Source organism: Dermacentor variabilis, chromosome 5 (genome assembly GCF_050947875.1).
Source record: "Dermacentor variabilis isolate Ectoservices chromosome 5, ASM5094787v1, whole genome shotgun sequence".
NCBI classification, from domain to species: Eukaryota; Metazoa; Arthropoda; class Arachnida; order Ixodida; family Ixodidae; genus Dermacentor; species Dermacentor variabilis.
Genome location: NC_134572.1, coordinates 19,286,341 through 19,306,259, shown reverse-complemented (window position 1 = coordinate 19,306,259; position 19,919 = coordinate 19,286,341). Strand labels below are relative to the sequence as shown.

The 19,919-nt window shown below is 44.8% G+C and overlaps 1 protein-coding gene across 1 annotated transcript; it reads right to left on the bottom strand.

Annotated features, from left to right (window-relative positions):
* Positions 1–1,693: 1,693 nt before the first annotated feature.
* LOC142582156 (uncharacterized) lies at positions 1,694–13,167 on the bottom strand. Its single transcript, XM_075691552.1, has 2 exons — positions 13,051–13,167; positions 1,694–2,812 (listed from the first exon to the last, which is right to left on the bottom strand). Exons 1-2 carry the CDS (start codon positions 13,165–13,167, stop codon positions 1,694–1,696), a joined length of 1,236 nt encoding a protein of 411 aa, XP_075547667.1.
* Positions 13,168–19,919: the final 6,752 nt, after the last annotated feature.

Below are 19,919 nucleotides of genomic sequence, written 5' to 3'. Positions count from 1 at the left end.
ATCTATGCAGATGACATCAATTTGTTCGCAGGCATCCAAAGCTAGATAAAAATCATGAACCGTCTCAAGGAGTTGTGATATAGTGGATAATCCGCTTCGAAATCCATGTTGTGATGAAAAGAAAAAGTTATTGGCTTCAAGGAAAAGAATGATATGCTTTGCTACTGCATGCTCTATAAGCTTACAAGCCACAGAAGTAAGCGATATGGGACGATAGTTGCTAACTTGATTTCGACTGCCGGATTTAAAAACCGGAATCACAACACCGCTACGCCAATCTTGAGGTAGTGAACTGGTTTCCAAGGATTTTCTAAAGATTATGGTTAAGTAAAATGACACCCATTCAGCATATCGCCGTAAAAATTCACTTGGGATCCCGTCTGGCCCGCTTGCTTTCTTGGCATCAAGCGTAAGCAATTGTTGAAATATGCCAGCCTGGGTGATTTCTAGGGGGCGCTTTGCGCAGGCGCCCAATTCACTGCGCTCATTGTTTCTTTGCTCTGTTCTCGTCTTCGTAAATACTGACTGGAAGAATAGCTGAAGCAGTCTGCTATTTGTGTTTTTTCCGTTATCATTTGAGATCCGCTTTTTATCTGGTGTATCTCTTCTTTTTTATCCCTTAAGTGCATCCAAAACTTTTGTGGCGAAGATTTCAGGAACCCAGGAAGCGTTATGTTAAAGTACTTTTGCTTAGATTCCCGTAACACTAATTTTAGTTGAGCACGCAAATTGGACACCTGGGCTGGGTTTTGTTTGTTTTTGCGTAATCGTTTTATTCTGCGTTTTAAGTGTATTATTTCCCGAGTTATCGATGGGCTATGCTGCTTTGTTTTTTCATGCGGGTAGTAATAAATTTGTCTACGCAGTGCTTGACGATTCCCTTGAACCGTTGCCACAATTCTTCTACAGATTCACTAGATGACGCAATTTCAAATTCACTAAATGATAGACTTAAGTTATCTACTATTGTTGTATCGTCTGCCCGTGCGTAGTCGTTTATAAGTTTAAAAGCAGGTAATCGCCGGCGACTGGGTATATCGATTGGTATATCGACAGATATCATTTTGTGGTCCGATATTCCTGGTTCAACTGACACACTATTAGCAGCTATTTTGCAAGATAGGAACACAAGGTCTAACAATGACTTAGAATATAAAGTTTCTCGTGTATTTTCTTCAACAATTTGCCGTAAATTATGATAAATCATAATTTCCAGTAGTTTTTCAGCACTCGAAACTTCCGTATGTCCGGGCGAGAGAGTTTTCCAGTTTATGTGGGGTAAATTAAAATCTCCAGTCATTATTAGCCTTGTATTATTATTCAAATGAGTGCACAAAAAAGCGTTTAATTCGTCCAGAAACTCAGGCGTGGTAGCAGGGGCCCTGTATATGCCTCCCACTGTGAACGCAACGCCGTTTAATGAGATTTTGCACCACACTGCCTCTGAAAGGCTACAGTCTATTCTTTCTGCCATAACTGATGATTTCGCAGCTACAGCTACGCCCCCACCTCTTGAGCCCCTATCCCATCTGAATATTTTATACCCAGAAGGAACAACACAGTCATCGGGAACTAAACTATTCAACCACGTCTCTGTAATAATAACTACGTGTGGATTATGTGAGAGTAATATAGATTCAAGTTCTGTGATCTTATTTGCAATACTCCGTGCATTCAACAAAAGAAGACGTAGCTATGCGTGCTGCTTAGAATTAGAAGCGCCCTCCGAAGCAGTAGTTGCAGAGAAGCAGTGCAATTTTCGAGCAGTTTTGTCCCTGCTTTGCGCTATTTCCCGACGCTGTCCTCGTGCTTGGTCCCAAGCGTACCATTTGTCTTTTACTTTCAGTTTTTCATGGATCAGTGAAACCTTCACCCCATTGGCTCTTTCCGAAGCAGCACTTTCCCATAACTTCTTTCGAATTTCCACCGTTTCTGGTGCATAGTCATTGCTGACTGAATAGGAGGATCCCTTCAGTTTGTAGCAGTTTTTCATCACGTGCTCCTTTTCCTTATAGTCATAGAATCTCATGACAACCGGCCTCCTTTTTCCGTCTTTAATCCTGCCTAGGCGATGTATTCTTTCTATCGTCTTTACCTCGATGCCGAACTTGTCCTGAAATACCTCTTCCATGACTAATTTTTTCAAATCACTGTCTGTTTCAGAGGCACTTTCTTCGACACCAAAAACGAGAAGATTGTTGCGTCTGCTCCAGTTTTCATATTCAACCAGTTTTTTGGATTGTAACCGCATGGTATCCTCAAGAGAATCTATTCTGGCTTTTATTTCCTGGATACCATCTAGTGCATTGGATACTTTGTTTATCTTTGCGTTCATTTCGCAAATTTGAACCTTAATGTCATTCAAACCACTATCAGCCGCAGTCTGGTTATCTAGTATCATCTGCAATAGCTGGGCGGTTGTTGGCCCAGGGTTTTTTTCAATATCACCCGACATTATAAGCAGTAGCAACATCGACCAACAATCGACAACAGTCTGACAAAATCTACGAGGGCACGGCAGAACTAACAGAAAACGGTTTTCGCTACGGTAAGATGGAACTTCATATTGAAAACGAACCTGCAAAAGCAGCAGCAGCGGCTTAGACATGCTGTCCACAGGCTGAGTGCCGTGCCCTCTGAAGTGGCCCGTGTCTCGATGGTCCTTTAATACTGTTGGTGCCGATGACGTCACTCCACGAGGCAGGTGATCCACGAATGCGTAGGCAGTAATTCTGTCGGCGAGATGATGTGGCAAGTGTAGCGTCCGGTCGGCAGCGCTTGATGAAGCCAGAGCGGAAAAACACGGCAGGACCTGCAAAAGCAGCAGCAGCGGCTTAGACATGCTGTCCACAGGCTGAGTGCCGTGCCCTCTGAAGTGGCCCGTGTCTCGATGGTCCTTTAATACTGTTGGTACCGATGACGTCACTCCACGAGGCAGGTGATCCACGAATGCGTAGGCAGTAATTCTGTATATATATATATATATATATATATATATATATATATATATATATATATATATATGCATGCATATGCATGCTCACGAGGGTTTCGACGGGCATTTTTGGGCGCAGGCTACCTTCCCAAGCGTGTCTGAAGAAAGCCGAACACCAGGACGGGGTATTACTGTGCCAATTTGAACTTTGTATGCCATATCCTCTACATAAGCCTGTACCCATATGCACGCTCAACAGGTCAAGAATTAAGGTACTCGAATAAGCGAAATTTACGGAACTCAAAGTAGTCATTCATTATCATGCGCTCTTCCATTAAGACATCGGCCTGCTATGGACGTACCTATCAGCCGATATTGTATGTACAAGCTTTATGTCATGATTTATTGTTTCATTAGGCAGAACATAGTGGTGCTGACCATAGTTGTGCTGAGGATCGAGCCCAATAACGCCTCGCATTAAAAGCACGGCTAGTCGTGGCCATAAAAGAAAGAAAACAAATACAGCTGTAGTAAGGAAATGTGGTTAAAAGAGCGTGAAGGTCGAAACAATCAGATCCAGTTGAGCTGTGTTGAACATTTTAGCTGTGTCGAAGCTACGCACAGGCTTCTCCGGGCTCTCTTTAGAAATACCTGCGAGCATTGAAGAAAAAGTGGTGGTCTAAATCTCTCTCTCTGGCTTGCGCAGCATAGCCTGATTCACCTTCTAAGTTTCAAGAAATCTCACTTAAAGTAAAATATTTGGACACTGGCCTACACGGACATTACAGCGAGCCCGTATAAAGGCACATACCAGACGGCGTGACAAATTGTGTCCCTGTCATTGCTTTACGTATTATATATATATATATATATATATATACAGTGAAGTAGAGGCGCGTATGAAGCGGTTTATTGACGTTTCGGCCGGGGTACGGCCTTCATCAGAAAATATTTTCTGATGAAGGCCGGACCCACAACTGCTTTCTTTTTCTAGTATATATATATATATATATATATATATATATATATATATATATATATATATATATATATATATATATATATATATATATATATATATCTTCGTCATTTCATTTTTGTTTTCATAAAATGGTTAAGACTGCATCACGTAATTTTGCTTCCAAAGTCGAGCATTTCCAGGAGAAATTACGCGAGTGAAGCTCACTTGAGATGTGCTATTCAATAACAGGAAGCTTTAAGTCCGCCGCATTATTGGTCACAATCTATCATTTTCGAGAACGACTCGCGACAGTACTGCCAACTCTATGAAATTTCTCTGGATCTACGGATTTTATGCATTGTTTAGGCAAATAGAAAAATGTGTCCAAATCTAAAAAACTTTCGCGTCCGTGCATTCAAATATCTATGTGACGGTATGTTTTGATTTCATTCACTTACAAATTACCTTCACATTAGCATGCGAGCTGTGACTGTTGATTGTACAGTGGCGCAATGAACGCATCTCGCTCAGTAAACGATAGTGTGTGGATGTCCAATGCCCTTTAACGAAGTGCTGCTGGGCTGTCAACGTCTGTGCACTCTGAGTAAAATAATAATCTGTAACCGGCGAAACAAACGTATCCTGGAACACTGAACAAAGGAGAACATGTAAGTCGGGGCTTAAGCGAACATACCTATAACGCCGAGCGCGATAATGCGGCCGTGGCGCTAAACAGCCGACTACGCACGCATGTACTAAAGCTTACCAGAAACCACACACAGGCTGATAAACCTTAGATGTGGTCCCTTGGGCCACATGTCAAGCGGGACCAGTAGTCATGCGCTTGGGCGAGTCTTGATTTGTGAAAAAAAAAAAATTAGCCGCGTATCTTCGTTCTTCGCTGCAAATGACGTCTAAGCACGTAAGTGTGGTGGGGCTACGTCAGGACACTGCATTCGAAAGAATTATTGACATCTCTCATTGGGGCCGCGATGTGCCTCATTGTTATGAGTCTGTCGTACTCTGTGGGTCTGTGGGCGAGGTCTGGCGACCATCATCCCTAGAATTCCAATAAGGTTCCACGTAATCTTCGCACTTTGGTCTAAGTGCAATTCAACTTTGGACAACAACGAAGTACGTACTTACTGTGAAGTCTTCTCTGAATATGGGCTTCAAGCAGGAAGCTGTGTTTCTAGCCTAACAACTTGTACTGCGACATCATTTCAGCTTGAGTCCGGGGACCTTGTTATTAGAATGCCTTAAAACAATGTAAGCTTACAACTAAGTTTTAACTATAAAATTTGCAGTTTATTTGCATAACACTGGCAGAACTTTATCGTCACAGAAATTATGCTGACGAGGAGAACAACCACAATTTGCAAAATTTTGGGAAAATCAAGGGAATATTTTTATCAAAATTAGGGGAAAACTGGCTTCGGAGTTTGGCCGCACTGCCTCGCATTATAATAGTTCCCACAAGAAAAGATTATTGCTCTTGTGAAATTTCTGAGAATACAGGGCCTTTGTAACAACCTTCGCAGCTTTCTTGAGCGGCTGTGCCCTAACTTCGGCTCTAATTATGACGCGTTTCTTCTTCACAGCGCCCATAAATCACTCCTTTATTCTCGCGTAGCTTTTACTTTTCCTGGGGCAGACTTCAAGGAACCACGAAGACTACGGGCATTGTTTACGTACTAATACCCTCGTAAAATTTTTGGTTGTGCACCGCGTCGTCTGAAAAATCATATCGACAGTTTGACAACATATATTCGTCATTTGGAAATTCCGCATTGTTGCGCCCGCTATAGCATAATTTCCTGAGGAAGTAGTCCTTTTTGACATGAAACCTCTTTTATTTCGGTCAGCATAGGGAGTCGCTTGCTACAACCACATGTAACGAAAACACGTGACACTAATATCGCTTACATCTTTGTAACCGCACTACCCATGCGCCTTACTTTGGTGTTCCTACGTTGAAGAATGAAGGCGCTACTCGATCACGCATATGTCGTATCGCGTGCACAGATGGCGCTGTTGTCACACCGCACCTGACATCAACGGACCTAATTTACCCTCACGCTCGGAGTTCAGGGAACCTATAATTCGGCAGTACATTTGTCGATTCGAGCAGGAGTAGCCGCGTATTATAGAGCTCACTCAGCAATAGTGCGTATAATCCATCGAACTCAAAGCAGTACTCATCAGGGTTATAAGACCTACGAGTGCACAATTGCTTGCAGGAATTTTATGTTTGCTCGGCTATGGCGCCTCTGCGTTCGACACGTACGGTCTGGAAATGGTGTAAAGAAATTAGAGCAGCAAGGCAGAGGAATGCCCAACCCCTTTGAACCCGGTGGAGCCGGTCCGCCTCCGTAAGCACCTGAGATTCAGGCAAGCGCAGGAGACCCAACTATCTACGAGTGCGGCGGGTTGCAGGGTTGTCTCGGGCGCCATCAGCAGGGAGTTCGTTTCTGCACTCTCAGTGCCCAGTGACCCTCTGCAAAACGAACGGGCCCACTACGAATTGGGCACGAGCACGATTGCAGAATTAGACCGTAAGATCATCACTAGCTGTAACATAAGTTAAGTGTGTAAGCTTTTTAACGCGTAAATAAATTTCATTTGTGTGTTTAGTTCCGTTGTGTCTGTTGCCTGTAGTGGCAATGCGCCCTTTGCAGCCCGTACAAGGTGTTTCACGTACCCCACTGCGGCTGCGTCCCAGCCACCGTCCTACCCAATCTTTCCTTTAAATTAAAATTCTTCACTTAGGGTACTCTTTCTCTAGAAGTGTTAAAATAATTTCTTGCAGATTTTACGCATCTCTAGGAGCTGTGATTTCTTGTAAGGCGACAAGGCACGCCTTAAAGAATGAAAGTGCATTTCAGTGCTAAGGTCAACTTTTTCCTCACAATGTTCTCTGTTTGCTGTACCGTCTCTGTGGCACCGTCTCTGCGGTGTGCGCGAGAACTATCAAAAGACAGAAGCAATCGACAATGACGTACAGCCTCAGCAATTACGGAAATCACAGCCGTGTGCTTCGCTGGAGAACCGTAACGCGGATTTCCAGGATTTCTCGCTGTATGAATCAGGCGAAAGTGTACAATGAAATGTGGCTGGCGCCTCTGTTTTCATGGCATGCACGTAGTACTACACTCTGTGCAGAGCTTGTACCCGCAGTCGGACTCCGGGAGCCCCTGAACGCGATCGCTCGCCGCAGGCTGTAACTTCGCTTAAGCATGCCGTGCACGGAAGCGAAATTAGAGGTGCGCGGTTTTGCCAAAGTGTGCGAAAAGCACTCTCGCTGCGGCATGCGCGGCTGGCTTCCGGAGAAGCCATCCCAACCTCGGAAGGAGTGGGCAGTTGCGAAGCATCGAGCGAGCTGATGTCGGTCCCACGCTACTTCCTGGCGATGCTAGTGTTCTGCACAGATAAACTGGAATTCCGAGAAGACAAGACGGTTCGCTCTCAAATTGCCTTATGCAGTCCAAGCATGGAACTCAGGAGCGTCGTTTGCAGAGTTTCTATGTGCTTGTTCTACACAAACACAATGATGAGAACAAGAGCTGAAGGAAGCCAAACAACCGCCGTTAACCATATGTTGTATCGATTATTTTTCCTTAATATACGCACGCCAAGTGGTGCGCTTCTAATAAAAGCAATTGAAAACTTGAAGTGCCACAAATAAATTACTTTAAACGACACAACAAAAAAGTTGTTCTCTTTTGAAAGTTGTCTTTTGAAGTCCTTTTTGAGTTGTTCAGAAAAGTGTCGAAAATATTTCGAGAAGTCACGATATTTGCAAGTTATGGGGCAATGATTCAAAAGTAACGACTTTTGTAAAAGCACGACAACCGGCTCGTTAAAATCCCGGTGTAAATGCTGAGTGGCAGGGGAGGCTTATGCTTTCTTGTATATCAAACGCTTTATGGGGTATAAAGGTTATAATCATGGATAAGGTGCCTCAGAAAGGTGGCCAACATTTCGATAGGAGGACCTATCTTCATCAAGGGTGACCGCGTCATCTTCGGCAGGTTATTCTTAACGGGTTAGTCGAGTGGCGTCAGGGGATGCCGTTGTCGGTGGCGGCTGCCTGTAAAGGGACAGACTGAAAATAAAATGAACGCTGTCGTTTGACGTCTCTATCGGCGTGGTTTCTATCGTGAGGAGACAAGGGCGGAAGAGTGTGAAGGCGGCAGAGAAAAGAAAAGAAAGGAAAGAAAAAAGAAACAAAAAAGAGAAAGACATAGAACGGTGGCATTTTGGGGGAGCGAGAGGTTAGGGAGCCTTCAGAGGTGTCGTAGGCGGCATGCGTTTGTGGTTTTCGAAGAGTCGGTCAGCCTGCCAGTGTGCGAGTAACAAAAAGACATGAGTTGAAAGAATGACTTGAGTAGCGTAGCAGCAATGCGTGAGGTAATTTTGAGGAGTTAAGGTTGAGGGGGCAATGGCTAGGATAGTTGGGAGGCAGCAGCTTGGTCTTTCAAGGGACGTTAGCCTCAGTAGTGGTGGTGAGTGGCTGTAGCGACTTTATTAAAATTCTGCTCAGGTAAGATCTGAAATGCCCGAGTCCTAGAATGGCCCCTAACGAGGAGCGACCCTTTCGGCCCAGGCAACGAGGGCTTGTTGTCTTTGATCTGACGTTCTCAGCAACTCCTCCCACGTCTGTTGTGAGGGAGCTGGCCGGAGCGATCTGGGAGGGGAAGCCCTCGCACCCCCAAAGAATGTGATTTTAGGTTAGCCTCAGCAGTTTGGCGTAGGCGTCGTCACGGCGGTATATAGAGAAGTGGAGCGACCCTGTGTAGTCGAGGTGCCGTAAAGGTATCCTGGCATCTGGCACTTTGAAATTGGTCAGTGTAGGTCTTTAAAAGAAAAAAAAAAGCCCCTCTCTTTGCAGCCTGCCACCACCGACAACGACCGCACGTGACGTCACTCTACTAACCCGTTAAAACTGGCCTGCCGACGATGATGAGGCTGCCTTCGACGAAGATAGTTCCTCCTATCGATACATTGGTCAGCCTTTCTGAGGCAACTTGTGCCTGTTTATAACCCTTATGCCACGTGGCTACTCCAACTGTCAGCCCCTCTTCTTGATTATGCTTTATAGTAATGCATAAACAGAAATCCCCACCTCCCACCCCACACACACACACCTTTGTCGCATGTTATGCATCATCAGAAAGGAGCACAAAATATCTCATCTAGAGAGCATCGAATTCTCATTTACTCTAATACCACTGCTTTCCACATTTAGCTTCAAAGGCTACGCATAAGGTTAGTATAGTGAGACATGACAGAAGTAGTACCTACTTTCTCTGTACTGGTACACTAGTTCGGTAGATGTCTTTACTATGTGCCTTAATTGAGAAGCACTATGGTTGGAGGTGTGATGTCAAATCTCTCACGCAGGATAATTTTTTTATTTAATTGTGTGGTTTTACGTGCCAAAACCACTTTATGATTGAGGCACGCCGTAGTGGAGGACTCCGGAAATTTCAACCACCTGGGGTTCTTTAACCTGCACCTAAATCTAAGTACACGGGTGTTTTCGAACTGCGCCCCCATCGAAATGCGGTCGCCATGGCCCCGATTCAATCCCGCGACCTCGGGCTCAGCAGCCCAACACCCAGTGGTGTAGCAAAGTGGTGTAGCAAGGCAGTTGGGGGGGGGGGAGGGGGAGTCAAAGGCGTTTGTACGACCGGCGACACCGAGTCGTGCACTTCCCGCCTGGTTCTTTGGTGCTTCTATGGTCTCCGTCTCGTCAGGTCGGCCTGTCAGAAAAACTGCTGTCTCGTTACACACGCCCATACCGCGTGCTTCGTGCCGTGACTCCCGTCACCTGCGAGATCGCCCCTGACGCCCCATCTGCTTCCCAGTTCAGTGATGTCGTGCACGTTACACGACTCAAACAGTATCGCCCTCCCAGTGATGACATTTAGACGCTCCGGGATGTCGCTTCTGCCGCCAGGGGATTATGCTACACGCGTGTGGTATTTGCTTGTTTGAACGAGGCGCGTTGGCGCCATCACTCGAGAAAAGAGAAGGAAGAACGAACGGGGCTCGCGCTGTGAATCTAGCCGGTCAGCGCTGCAACCGCTGCTGTAAATATAACCTGTAAATAGTTGCTCGTCTCACTGACTCGTCCTTCGCGTAACATTATTATTATTATTATTATTATTATTATTATTATTATTATTATTATTATTATTATTATTATTATTATTATTATTATTATTATTATTATTATTATCGTAAGCATCATCATTATTTGTATTTCAGGACATGTTGGAGCCTGTAGCCGGCGCCAGCTAGTCTTCTTTTAATTGACGGTTGTGCAATACAAAAAAGCGTCGATCAAAAAATTGAGAAATGAGTATATAGTGAGCAGAGTTCTAAAGTTAGCCGACGCATAATATAAGCACATTAAAGCCAATATCCCTCAGCAGTTCGGAAAATACGAATATTCTGGTCGCTGTACGAATGACCACCCTCGTTTGTGCCGCGCTCCAAATACTTCACTCAAGAACACACGCGCAACAGCCACAGAAACACGGTAGCAAAAGGGTTCACGGAAACCCAAATGCATAAAAATGCTGGAATAAAAGGAGGACATCCACCAATACAAAGTGTTGACGTGATCGAAGTTACAACAAGCAGAGTTAGCAACCCTTAGATATTTCTGATTGTTCAAGAAACTACTAATGCGTGCGCTGCACTCCAATTTTTCTTGCGGGCACGTATCCAAGATTTTATGGCATAATAGTGGCCTCCTATCGACAGCATATATTTTCATGGGAGACGTCTAACGCTGGGCATCGCAATTCTTCAAATTAGTAGAAAATGATCGATGTTTTTATCCGCCTTGTTCACATGAACACATGGTTCCATCTGTCTTTTGCTATCTTGCACGGAGCTAGCCTCCGTCTTTACTTTCCGTCATTTTACCGCAGTCGCACTGTGCACATTATCCTCGACTATCAGCCAACCCGGTCTTACACCTTCCTTGCACAAGAAGCATTAGGGTATAGACTGTGCCAGTCCGAAATCTATTAACAGCTTTTTTTCAATCAAGTGACAGCTATCCATTGGTATGGCGAACTGCATATTACTTTCTCGCAGGTACTTCCTCTCTCTATCAGGACCATCTCATGCATCCTTATAAGCCCATTGTGCAACATACAGTCACGTCGTTGTTTGAATGACGTGTACTCGAAGGCTATCAGGATGTATAGAAAGATGAAGAAAAGCATCTTGGAAATGGAAAGAAATCAACATTTCCAATAATCGCAGGAAATTCAGCGGGTGCTAGAAGAAATAACATAGAAGGGTGTGGTTGTGAAGGTTATGCCAACTACGAATAAAACAATGCTACTACTGCTCTCAATGCTACACTGAACGGAAACGTTTACACTTGATGAACATTTGGAGCACATAGACGGAGACGGAAGACAAAGGGAAAGTCAAAGTGCTTGCGAGCACTGATAAAGAGCGCGCACAGGTGTCTATAGAAGGTCAGAGGTTGCTCGTTGTTTCTATTTAAGTTTCATAAGTCTTATTTGGTGTATGTCTCTTTTTCCGTGTAAACAAGGTCCCTCATTTTTGTAATGACAATAGCTATTTCTGAGGTCACAAACGTGAAGCTCGTTCAGGAGTTCTGTCTGTCAGTTTAGCAGAAGAGCGGGGAAAATTGACACATACGCAGATGAAGGAACCAGGACAGGTGCTGTCTCCTTCGTCTGCGCATGTGTTAATTTGCGACTTTCTTTTAATAGCTATGCATCACCAACAAACCCAACAAGAAGTGGTCTGTGGGTCGCTTTGCCACCAAAAATGACACTCGGTATAAAAAGAAAAAAGTCAGTGTCTCCGAACAAGGCTCGAATCTATGAGTTTCTTAATGCGTAAGAAATGAAAGTCTGAATTTTCAGGCATTCGAATAATGCGTGGCTGTGAAAAGGTAGCTTTCTTTCTGTGTTCAGCCAGATCGCTGGTGCGAATTACATTAAGCCGTAAACACTTTTTAGATTGAATTCCGGTAAATAAGCAGCCTATACACATCTTAATACAGCATAAACACAGTGTCAAGGACACAAGCGCGTTGTGAATCACTTCTGAAAAACCATTTATCACAGGGAACAGGTGCTTCCATGAGCTATCGACGTTGCATATCATTCACTCGCAAAACATAAGAGTGTCGTAGTTTTTCCATTCTCTTGTTGTAGCCACAGTGCCACTTTAGTTAAGAGGATAGGAGCAATAAACAGCAAGAAAAAGAACATATGCAAAATTCCGACTAACAGACGCCATGAGAAGGTTCTCACGAGCGCGAACCGATTAAACACCTTTGTGGAGATTTTAATGTTGTTCACAAAGCTATATCTTTAAAAATGAAAGTAGTGAAAAGCAGAAAATAATGGACACAACAGCACAGATGCTGTTTATATGTTATTTTCCTCTTCTATCTGTTCCATGTTTCCCCAGATGTCGAGCGTTAGTGTACAGTACCATTATTATCAGTATCATACTGTACGGATATAGTACCAGTACCAGTATGGAGGCTTAGTCGGCAGCAGTGTGTTTAAAAGCACTGAGCGTTGCTCGTAGCGCTTTTCAGTTATAGGCTCTTGCACCTGTGCAGGATTTGTCTCTTTCACTTTGTGCTTTGATTGTCTCAGTCCGAAAATAAACTAAAGGGATCGCTAACCTCGCCTACAATCACGCTAATTTTCGCACCTCCCCTCGCCTGCAGCCAGAATCCCCCCTCATCCCCCTCTCCTCCCCGAGACAAAATGTCACCATTGTTAAATGACAACAAAATAAAGCGGAAAAGCACGGCACTTAAACGGCGACTCTGAGAACAAAAAGTTCGATAAACGTGAAAATACAACTTTGAATGCTCGTGCCATCGTTAGCTTTGTGGGAACGTGCGTTCATGGACTCGACCTTGACGCTTAAGGAAGACGTCGACACCCCAACCTTCAAGAGCTAGCCTGGCTTCCTGCAAGGCCAGGGCACGTCTGACATTCATGGTGCAATTTTCAGCACGCAAGATAGACAAGGACGCCGAAAAGGTGGACACACCCCTGCGCTTGTGCGTCCACCTTCTCTGCGTCCTTGTCTATCGTGCGCGCTACAAATTGCATCATGAATACTTACCAACTCGCCCAACTACCAGTTCTGCTGCAGGACTGACAGCTGAGCCTTCCGAACGCGCGCACCACAGCTCGGACTGTGCCATGCGCCAGGGGCAGTCGTTCACCAGCGAGAGGCACACCATAGCTTCAACTTACGAATCGGGTATTGTGGTGGTCCCAAGCAAATCTGTAGTCCAAATATACGAAACTGTCCATGATATTTCCGACTCCCCATAAAGGATTCAATGTTTCCGTTACAATGGCTAGCAAACCAAGGTGATGTAGTACGGCGTCGTTGTTGCAAAGGAAGCTCATTTGCGAATATCGATTCGCCTGCGACTAGTAGCCGCTTGCTCAATAAGCGAACTACGCAACCAATCTTAAAGACAGCTCCACGACGAAGCCAGCTGCGTCACAACGTGCAGGCGTCACAATGCCTCAGCCGCAAACTATCTCATGACCAAGGCTGACGATGATACGAAGCAAGAGTACGGGGAACGCTAAACAAGATGGGCCTGCCGTGGGAGATAAGAACGAAGTGGAGGGATCAAGGGAAAAGGCGAAGAGGATTGGTAATGTGTGCCTACGTTCTTACACGTGAAATCGCGACAACAGACGTGTCGCTTTATTATTTCGAGAACACTGTTGATGAGTGTACGGTAACTATGCGCAAACATTTGCACAGGCCCCATCTCGCGGAGCAAAATCCGGACGCTGCATAATTTGCTGCTAGCTCCAGCGCGTGTGTTCCATTAACTCAAATGAAGCCCGTGAGATAGCTACCCAAACACTGCGTGTCGGGTGCTGCGCTATTCGTCCACTGCGATATTTATCCAGCGAGGGCAAATGTTTGCCCAAAGAAAGCGACTTTGCGTTCGTACATTCTAGCCTCAAGAACAAGGGGCGTTTGTACGGGTATCAAGCAGAAGCCGCGATATCGCGGCATTGCCAGGTTAGCAAGCATGTAGAGCTTGCAACTATACCTAGGCACCGCAGTGTACACAGCAAATTTTGTATCTGATAAGGGCACTCGCATTTCATTGAAAGTCACGCGAGAGGTAGGAACGCCGGAAATGTTCGCATATTTGATAACCAGATGAATCCGCCGTTTATAGTATGTACTTCATCACTGTTTATTAACCCTTGCGTTAGTCATAACAGTGTCACGCGGCCACTCTTAAAGGCCACTTCATAGTCCGACGTAGCGTTGACGCGCATGCGCGGTCGCCACGGTCGCGCCACGCCAGCGAACGCGCGTACAGCTCTATCGTCCGGCTCGAGGAACGGACGACGACATGCCTCGAGCGACTTGATGCATTCCGCGCCGACCTCGTCGCCCAGAACGCACCGCGTCTCGTCAAGCAAGATGCAAGAGGGGTCGGTGGCGGTACAGTGTACTAGGAGGGGGTAGTGTGCTCAGGCTCGGCACGCGCGATGCATTGCCGTGAGGCGGAAAGTGTGGAAAGGTCCTGCACTCGTATGCCTGCCCATGCGACAGCAGCGCTGCCGCCATCATCCATCGCATCCCGTCGCTCATTCCTGCTGTTTTCAGTTGTGCTGGTTGTACACCGCTAAAGCGTGTGTGTCAAACTTCGTGTTGTTAGATATTTTCTTTTTTGTAGTTTATGTATAGTTCAAACGGCCTTAGTGCAAAGCGCCGGATTAATTTTGACTACCTGCAAATTTACAATGCGCACACAATGCACGGTAAACACACGAGAATTTACGCACTGCTCCCCCCTCGAAATGCGGCCGCCACGGCGGGAATCGAACCCGGGACATAGAGCTCGCGTGCGCAACAGTATATCCACTGACTTACCTCGGTGGATAAAAAAAAAAGGATTTTTTTTTCTCACATATTCATCACCCATCTGTGCTCTAGCGTCAAATTGATAGACTTGATTTTACACGTGTATGTAAATAAAGTATAAAAATGGTATTCCGAGACAAACTGCACTGATCCACGATACTAGCACTCTTTAGATCGGACATCGAGTGTGTCGACTCATCTTTGCAATGCCATGATCATGAGTTTACGTTCCTTTTACGTTCCCACCCCTCATGTTATGTCCTATTGGGACCCTTGAGGTATCAATAAGTAATAATAGGAAAATGCTGAATTGTATGAAATCAAGCTTTTGAAATCAATTTATGCAATTGTTCCCTTCTTGCTTGACACATCCTGTCATGTCTCAGTGTTCTTTGGCTTCTTATAATATGACAAATATATATATATATATATATATATATATATATATATTTGTCATATTTTAAGAAGCCAACAAACACTGACACCAAGGACAACATAGGGGAAATTGCGTGTGCTTAATGAATGAAATAAAGAAACGATAAATTAATGGAAAATATATATATATATTTAATTATGCGTTAAGTCAGGAATTAAGTTAAGAAACTATATATATATATATATATATATATATATATATATATATATATATATATATATATATATATATATAGTTTCGCTAAGGTGACAGACGGCCTAATGTCCACGAAGAAGCCCATTTTACCTGTGATTATGTGATGTGATTATGTTGAAAGCTGCTCAGCCCCCGGTCGTTTGCATTTATGATACTAAAGAGGCCCGCATGCATGCCAAAGACAGTCGTATAGCGAGCGTGGGACAAGAATATTTGCCATTGCTTTCCCATCGTATTCCTTTTTCTTTTATCTGTCATAAAAGAGACCACGCAAATAGGAAGCGCTCCTTTACCGTGACACCTTCGTGAAAACATGGCTGATGTCCTCATTTAGCCGAAATCATATACCACCCTGTGGTTCCTCGACACAACTTGCTGAGAGATTACTCACCCTTACTTCATTCGATCCTGCTCCAGTAGTGAGGATAATCTTACAATTTTCATCTGTACTCACAATATGATTGTTGAAAGTAGCAACCATAATATCTTAGCCGGAGACTAGTCGTCGGAAGACGTATCGACCGATCGTGCATTGTCACACATGTGATCTTCCTGCCCGCACCGCCACATTATTCGTATACCGAAGTGTGCAATAAAATAATTTAAACGTGCATTTACCCTCAGCAGGACTGCCTCGCAAGCATCGTCAGTGCCCTATTCAGGTGCATCAACCACTGCGTTGCCGCTTAACTGCAGCAAGCGCCACTGCATCCTTGTTGTATACGGCTTGCGTGATGTACAATGAAGCAACCACGATGCACGCCTCTTTCTCGTTGGAAACACCGAATATTTAAAGGTGCACTGAAGAGAAATATTATTGTAGATGAATGAGCAAAATATCATTCTACACAACTAAACGTTGTGTGGAGAGAGAGGCGTCGAACGTCGGATGAACTCGAGACCATTTTTCGAGTCGCTATATAGATACTCGCATCCGCCGCTGGCACAAAGGCCTATCCGGGCACGCACCATTGGATTACATGAAGTGCACCGGACTGAGGAGCCGTTTATAGTCTTGTGCATTCCCCGCTTTCACACAAATGTTTACTGTCTCCCTATTTCCTTTTTCTGTTCCCCCTTTCCCTTTCCCCTGTGTAGCGCAGCAAACCGGACACTCGTCGGGTTGACCTCTCCGCCTCCCCTCCTCCTGCGCTCTCTCGCTGTCTCTGTGTACAATACTAAAATGCTACTCTCACGGTGATGTTATGCTTGGTAAGCCAGAAAAGACACAAGGACAAGATGTGGCGACCACGCCGCCTTCAAGTTCCTGCACAAATTAGCAGCGAAGTCATGAATTTAGACGCCGTCTCATCAGGCTTAGTTATGTCTTTATCAATAAAAATTGACTGTATTGTGTCGTGAAAGAGAAAATAAATGAACTTAGCGATCTTCAAGAACATATAGTGAGCCACAGTGGCACAAATGCGCAAAAATGGTTTGAAATCTCTAACTTCACACTGCCGTACTAGTGCTGAGGCTTCGGCACTAAATTCAGAAAATTTATTCTGAGCTTCATTTTCTCTTCTAATGATCAACCTATTATCGTTAAATTCACAAAAATGAGGTCTCGAAAGGAAACTTCATTAGTACAAACAGTTCCAGCGTTTATCTTTAGTGTTTCTCTAATAAATCTAATTACATATAGAGGGCGCTGTATTTCGGACACTTTCATGAAAACTTTGCGATAAAGAAAGTAAAAAAAAAAGGAGCAGCGTAGGCCTTCGAATTACAAGGAACCCACACGTCGTCAACAGCGACATCACCATATCCTGTCTAGTGGGCTATAACGCCATAGAAAATTGTATCGGACTTTTGCTTTGTGATACCCTGGTAGTATCACAGCGTCGGGCACGAATTTGTCTACTAGCGAAGCTTTGCGAACATTGCCTGGTTTGGATGACAGTGGGAGCTGCGTGGCTGTTCTGTCGCCGAATAGGCCAACCAATCACAGCGGAGGATTCGCGCGCCACCGCCGCAGGATTCCTTGCATCACCACCAGATGGATTTAGCCTCCGTGCAACCACGGCAACGGCGGCGCTGGCCATGCGGGGGAAAGAAAAAGAACCAGAAAGCTCGCCTTCGCGCATCTGCGGCTGCATGGTAAGGAGAAAGTAAACGCTTCTTGAGATTCGAAAGGTCTCAAATTGCGCTACGTAGGTATGCGCATGCTGCCTCTGAAACCATGATGCGTTCAATGCGTCCGTCGTTCTCGCTAGTAGTCAGCAACTCCGCTTAACAAAAGGCTCGGTATAAATTGTGTGTGGCGGAGCGCGGGCACATGTGTGTGTGCGTGTGTGCGTGTGTGCGTGTGTGCGTGTGTGCGTGCATGCGTGCGTGTGCGCGCGCGCGCGTGTGTGTGTGTGATTCCAAGTCGTTGGATCTGCAGCTATGTTATTTATTTTTTAAATTTATTGAACAGGTAAGAAATGAGGCAAGACGAGACCCTATCCTTAACAAGACTATTTCAAAGCGTGCGCACCATCAGTTTTGGCTCTTTTCAATGTAAGCAATTTTTGCACTGACGTCTTCACGTGCACCATTGTACCGGACATAATCAAGGAGCAGACGCTAAATAATAATTTTACGCTGGTGGTGTTCAATGAAGCAAGCATGTTTTAATTAAGCCTACTTCGAAACACAAGAAATATATACATCTCTCTTTTTTTATCAATCACCATGTGTTCTCTAGTCGCGGCCACTGTACTTAAAAAGATTACATTTCATTGCTTTTACAGACTCTGGCTGGAAAAGAGGGGCTTCCCTGTTTTCCGGCGTCTTCTCCATTAGTCTTTTTTCTCGCAACGCCCCGTGCTCGTCTACAAAGAGATGTCGCCTGCATAAAAGCTGTGTCATTACTCGATCAAAAGGAAGCCTACATGAAACGAACAATGGCGCGAGGGATAACATCAAGACGCAGCAATTTGTTAATCATAAAATGAAAGTGAACTTCAATGGCAGTGGTGCTCCTTTTTGCTCGGAGGAACTCTTACCATGATGGCCACAAAATGAGAGGACAGGATGTTCGCCTAGTATACATAACATGATTGATTATTTCTCTCCCAAGATGGTATTCAGATGGTCTGTTTTTTTGCTGAAATACCCTTGGTACTGAACCGTTCCCTGGGATCACAAAGAAAAAACTTACGATCATGATTACGTTCAGTAAGAGCAATATATCAATGAAGACTGGATTTGTAGTGTTTTTGTATAATGAAATAAAAGAACTTATTGTATATCCCACTGCAGTATGCAGCAACAAAAGACCCCTCTGCGGGTTTGTAAGACAGGATGTTTCGCAGTTAAAGGTAAATTTGTCCTTACCCGGGAATATAACTCGCGACCAACACCTTTCAAGGGCGATCCCTCTACCGTTTGAGCTTAACCAGAAGGCTAGTATATCGAATAGCAAGGCTGGATTATTCGACCACTAGAAGTGCAGGGACACTGTATATGGATTACTACAGAAGACTGCAACGTGGATCAGTTATTGTCGCACTTCTACATAATGCCACTAGCAGCTGTCATTGTGCTACATGTAGCAAGAAACACGCATTGCTATAATACCTCAGAGCGTCTTATCCGATAGGAATGCCGGAGAAGAAAGGGATGAGACAGCCAGTCAGCCTTCAATGGGTTTCTCAATGCAGGATCGGCATCAGTTGAATAAAGAATGTAGTGAACACCGAGAATCCGCGCACAGAAGAACAAACAGCGTAGCCTGGCTGCAGATAGCCGCAACATTTCATAAAAAAAAAGTTATGCCAGAACTTAGCAACGTTAATTCTCAAGGTGATGACTCAAGGGGATGCGCGTGCATCACAGGCGTCCTTGCACACTCTCATTTATCTAGGTGACGTTTCTGTACGTCGTAACTCACACAGACTTCCGAATTCGTGTGCATCACGACGCTCTCACGTACGCTCAGCAAACCTCGAATATTCTACTACCTGTTAGAAAGTTGGTGAAATCTGGGTACATTGCTGTAAAGAAAAAAATGCATGACCGATGGTGGAATCGAACTTCTGCCTTCCAGCACAGAAGACCGATCTCAAAAGCACGATCGTACGCATGCTTCTCTTGTTCTTGTGCCAAAGCCACTCTACGAAATTTCTGGCGCCTGTGTCACGTGCAAGATTTTCGCATTCTTCCCTCATGACAGCTAGTGCTTTGAGACGCTGTGTTAGACTATACACTGCCTCCAGATACCATGGTGACGATAGGAAAGTGCTTGGATATGCCTAATCCTTGTGCTTGTGGCTACAGGCGTTTTCACTCTGTCTTATCTTTCTATTCCTTCTTTCCCGACCCTCAGGGTAGGGTAGCCAACCAGAAGCATTTCTGGGTAACATCCCTGCCTTCTCTATTTCTTCTTGCTCCTCCTCCTTGTGATATCATTTATTGCGCTTTATCTGACTAAATTCCTAACAGATATTTACCCTACGTGGTTGCTTAGT